Below are 3,917 nucleotides of genomic sequence, written 5' to 3' on the forward strand. Positions count from 1 at the left end.
TCACTGCTCCCAGAAGGACGCCGGCCAGGTCCGCTCTGTACCTAAAGCGTTTAGACCCTGTCCTGTCTCGAATAAGACCGGGTGCTTGCGTTACTGGCTTGGCTGAGAGTACCCGCCTGACTGTGCAGGGGGGGCAGGACCCCTGGCTTCCCAGGACCGCTGGGGCGACTCGCATTGGGAAGCGCACGGAGGGCAGAGGATGCGATGCCAAGGAGAGACCCAGAGTGAAAAGCCTGTGGTGACTTCTTGCCCTGAGAACAATCTGGCTCCCAAAGGGGAGAGCCGAGGAGGCTGCGGCCCCGATAGCAGTCCTGCCTGGCTTGGGGGTGAGAGTTGACGCATGTCTTCCTCAGATGAGCAATCTCGGGCCACCATCGGATAGGTAGTGAAATTTTACCGAGACATACGCTGTCAACTTATGCCTTCACAATGCTGTCGGTAGGCCAATAAGCAACAAATTTGTTTAATTCTCCCTGGTTTCTCAAAAAGTAGATCCACTTGCTTCGCCACCCATTCTCCTCTCTCTCCACCAATCAAGAACATTTCATGACGATAAACAATTTACCGTACGCATGGGCGTAAAAGTAAAAGATGCAGAAGAAGAATGGGGTGTACTCTGGGGGGCAGGGGGACGGCAGGCAGTGTCACGAGTTCCCCCCCCCATGAAGCTTTGCATCTCCCCCCCCGCACGATGGAGCCCTGCATCTCCCCACCAACACGATGGACCTCTGTGTCTCCCCCCGGCACGATGGAGCCCTGCGTCTCCCCCCACACACGATGGAGCCCTGCGTCTCCCCCCCACAATGGAGCCCTGCATCTCACCCCTCCACAATGGAGCCCTGTGTCTCCCCCCACTTGATGGAGCCCTACGTCTTTCCCCCCCCCATGAAGCTTTGCATCTCCCTCCCACACGATGGAGCCCTGTGTCTCCTCTCCCCTCCCCATGCCAGAGCTCAGCCTGTCCCTCACGCTGGGGGAGAGCAGCCCCAGTGAGGTGTGGTGTCTGCTCCCCACGCTGCACCGGGGGGGCCCTGCCCCTCTCCTACCTGAGCCATGGGGGGGCTGCCAGGCAGCGTGGGGACAGGGCCGCGCTGCTGCTGCTCCCTGCACCCTGCTCCAGCCCCACCAGCCAGGCAGCCGGCGCGGAGCTTTATGGGGCTTTGCCGACCCGGGAAGGTCGCGGCCGCGGGAGGGACGGGAGCAGCGGGAGGTGACAGGCGGCTCCTTCCCTCGGTGCCACTCCAAATATTGACGGAGGCTTCCCGCGTCAGGGGCGCCGGCCGCCAGCTCCGGCACATGCCTGAAGGTGCCCTCTGCGTGGGAGCGGCTCTCCCCAGCTCGCCTGAGCATCTCCGGGTGAGTCCCACGCCTGCCCCGGGACCTTCCCTGCCCCATGGGGCAGGGCAGAGGCCCCATAGCCCCCACCCCATTGGGCCCTGAGTGCAGGGCCCCCTTCTCCCAGGGGTGCTGTGCTGGGGGGCAGGCTCCCCCTTCTCCTGAGGCCTGGCATGGGCACTAGCCAAGCCAGGAGGCAGCCTCTGGGTCCTGACCCCCACCCCCCGACCCTGGATGGAGCATGTCCCCTGGGACGTGGCCCTTCCCAAAGCGTGGTGCACAGGGGGGCTCCCTGGGGGCTGTGGGAGGAAGGCAGTGCCTCCTGCCTGGCACAACTGCCCCCGGCCTGCCAGTGCTGCCCCTCCATCACTGTCCCGCGAAGGCCTGATGTGCAGCCCCTCCCACCTCCCCACCCTGCCGTGACCCCATATTGACCCCCTCCATCCTCGCCATCCCCAACCCACCCCCACTGTGTCCCCTGACCTCCCCAGCCCACCCCACTGCGACCCCCGACACCCTGCACGACACCAACTTCCGCACCACGACACTGACCTCCCTATCCCACACCCGCCATGACCTCCGACCTCCCCGCCCCACCCCACTGCGACCCCCGACACCCTGCACGACACCAACTTCCGCACCACGACACTGACCTCCCTATCCCACACCCGCCATGACCTCCGACCTCCCCGCCCCACCCCACTGCGACCCCCAACATCCCTACCCAACCCCCACACGACACCAACCTCCGCACCACGACACCGACCTCCCCATCCCACACCCGCCATGACCTCCGACCTCCCCGCCCCACCCCACTGCGACCCCCAACATCCCTACCCAACCCCCACACGACACCAACCTCCGCACCACGACACCGACCTCCCCATCCCACCCCCACTGTGACCCCCGAACTTCCCCGCCCCCCCCCCCCGCAACCCCCGACATCCCTGCCCGACCCCCGCATGACATCAACCTCTGCACCACGACACCGACCTCCCCATCCCACCCCTGCCGTGACCCCCGACCTTCCTACCCCACCCCACTGCGAACCTCAACATCCCTGCCCAACCCCCGGACCAACCTCCGCACGACGACACCGACCTCCGGATCCCACCCCTGCCATGACCCCTGACCTCCCCGCCCCACCCCACTGCGACCCCCGACATCCCTACCCAACCCCTGCACGACATCAACCTCCGCATCACGACACCGACCTCTGCATCCCACACCCGCTGTGACCCCCAACCTCCCTGCCCGACGCCACTGCGACCCCCGACATCCCTGCCCAACCCCTACCATGTCCCCCAACCTCCCCATCTGGTCCTCACCATGTTCCCAAATGACCCCACCTCACTGCCTGCCCCACATCCTGACTGCCCACATCCTCACTGTGCTGACAACTCCACTGCCTGCCCCACACCCTCACTGCCCAGCCCAGTCCCCAGCCCCACTGCCTGCCCCACATCCTCACTGTCTAGCCCACCCCATTGCTCTGCCCCACATCCTCACTGCCCACATCCTCTCTGTGCTGCCCACCCCATTGCCTGCCCCACATCCTCACTGCCCTGCCCACCCCACTGCCTGCCCCACATCCTCACTGCGCTGTCCAGCGCCCAGCCCCACTGCCTGCCCCACACCGTCACTGCCTAGCCCACCCCACTGCATGCCCCACATCCTCACTGTGCTGCCCACCCTCTGCCTTTCCCACATCCTCATTGCCCAGCCCGGCCCCCAGACCCACTGCCTATCCCATATCCTCACTATTCTGCCTACCCCACTGCCTGCCCCACATCCTCACTGTCCAGCCCACCCCACTGCTCGGCCCCACATTCTCACTGCCTAGCCCACTCCACTGCCTGCCCCACATCCTCTCTGCTCTGTCCACCCCACTGCCTGCCCCACATCCTCAGTGCCCAGCCCAGCCCCCAGCCCCACTGCCTGCCCCACACCCTCACTGCCCCATATCCTCCCCTGCTGTCCCACCTCTCCTTATTGCCCCACATCCCAGCCCCTCCCCCTTGCCTTCCCTGTCTCACTGCCCCATCCATTAGCCCAGCCGCCCAGGCCAAAGCAGCCCCCAGCCAGCATAGCCCTAGAGCCCCCAGTGCTGGGCACAGAGGTGTAGGGAGACCCTGTGGGCACAGCCCTGCCCTGGGACTCCCCGGCCAGCCCTCACAGCCTGGTATGTGCCAGGAGTTGTAGGAGGCAGCCGCCAGGCGCAGCAGCTCCTCTCCCGGGCCCAGGCACATCCTACCTGGCACCCCAGCAGAAAGTCCATGGCAGCAGGAGCTGCCCAGAGGAGGCCGGAGCGCCAGGAGGGAGCGCGGCAGGCCCTAACCTGCATCATGTGCCAGCTGTTTCCTCGGCAATGGGGAGCTGGCCCAATGGCCCAGGCCAGGCGCTCTGTGGCTGGGCTCCCAATGTGAATCATTAACCTGCTACCTGCAGAAGCACCGAGGAGATAACCCGGCAACCAGCTTCCGTGCGGGACAGGCGCCCAGGGGCGGCAGGGCTTGGGCACGGTGAGTGACAGAGCCAGGAGCCAGAGCGGGGCCCCATCAACACCGGGGGCGGGGGGGGGG

At 65.8% G+C, this 3,917-nt stretch overlaps 1 protein-coding gene across 1 annotated transcript in view; it reads right to left on the reverse strand.

Moving 5' to 3' along the window:
- The window catches only part of LOC116831972 (anion exchange protein 2-like), a 7,968-nt gene extending 7,394 nt beyond the window's left edge, over nucleotides 1-574 (reverse strand). Inside the window, exon 1 of the mRNA XM_075061416.1 lies at nucleotides 566-574. Coding sequence (XP_074917517.1) covers nucleotides 566-574 — 9 coding nt within the window. The remainder of the gene's footprint in view (nucleotides 1-565) is intronic.
- Nucleotides 575-3,917: the final 3,343 nt, after the last annotated feature.

This window comes from Chelonoidis abingdonii, unplaced genomic scaffold (genome assembly GCF_003597395.2).
Source record: "Chelonoidis abingdonii isolate Lonesome George unplaced genomic scaffold, CheloAbing_2.0 scaffold0607, whole genome shotgun sequence".
Lineage (NCBI taxonomy): Eukaryota > Metazoa > Chordata > Testudines > Testudinidae > Chelonoidis > Chelonoidis abingdonii.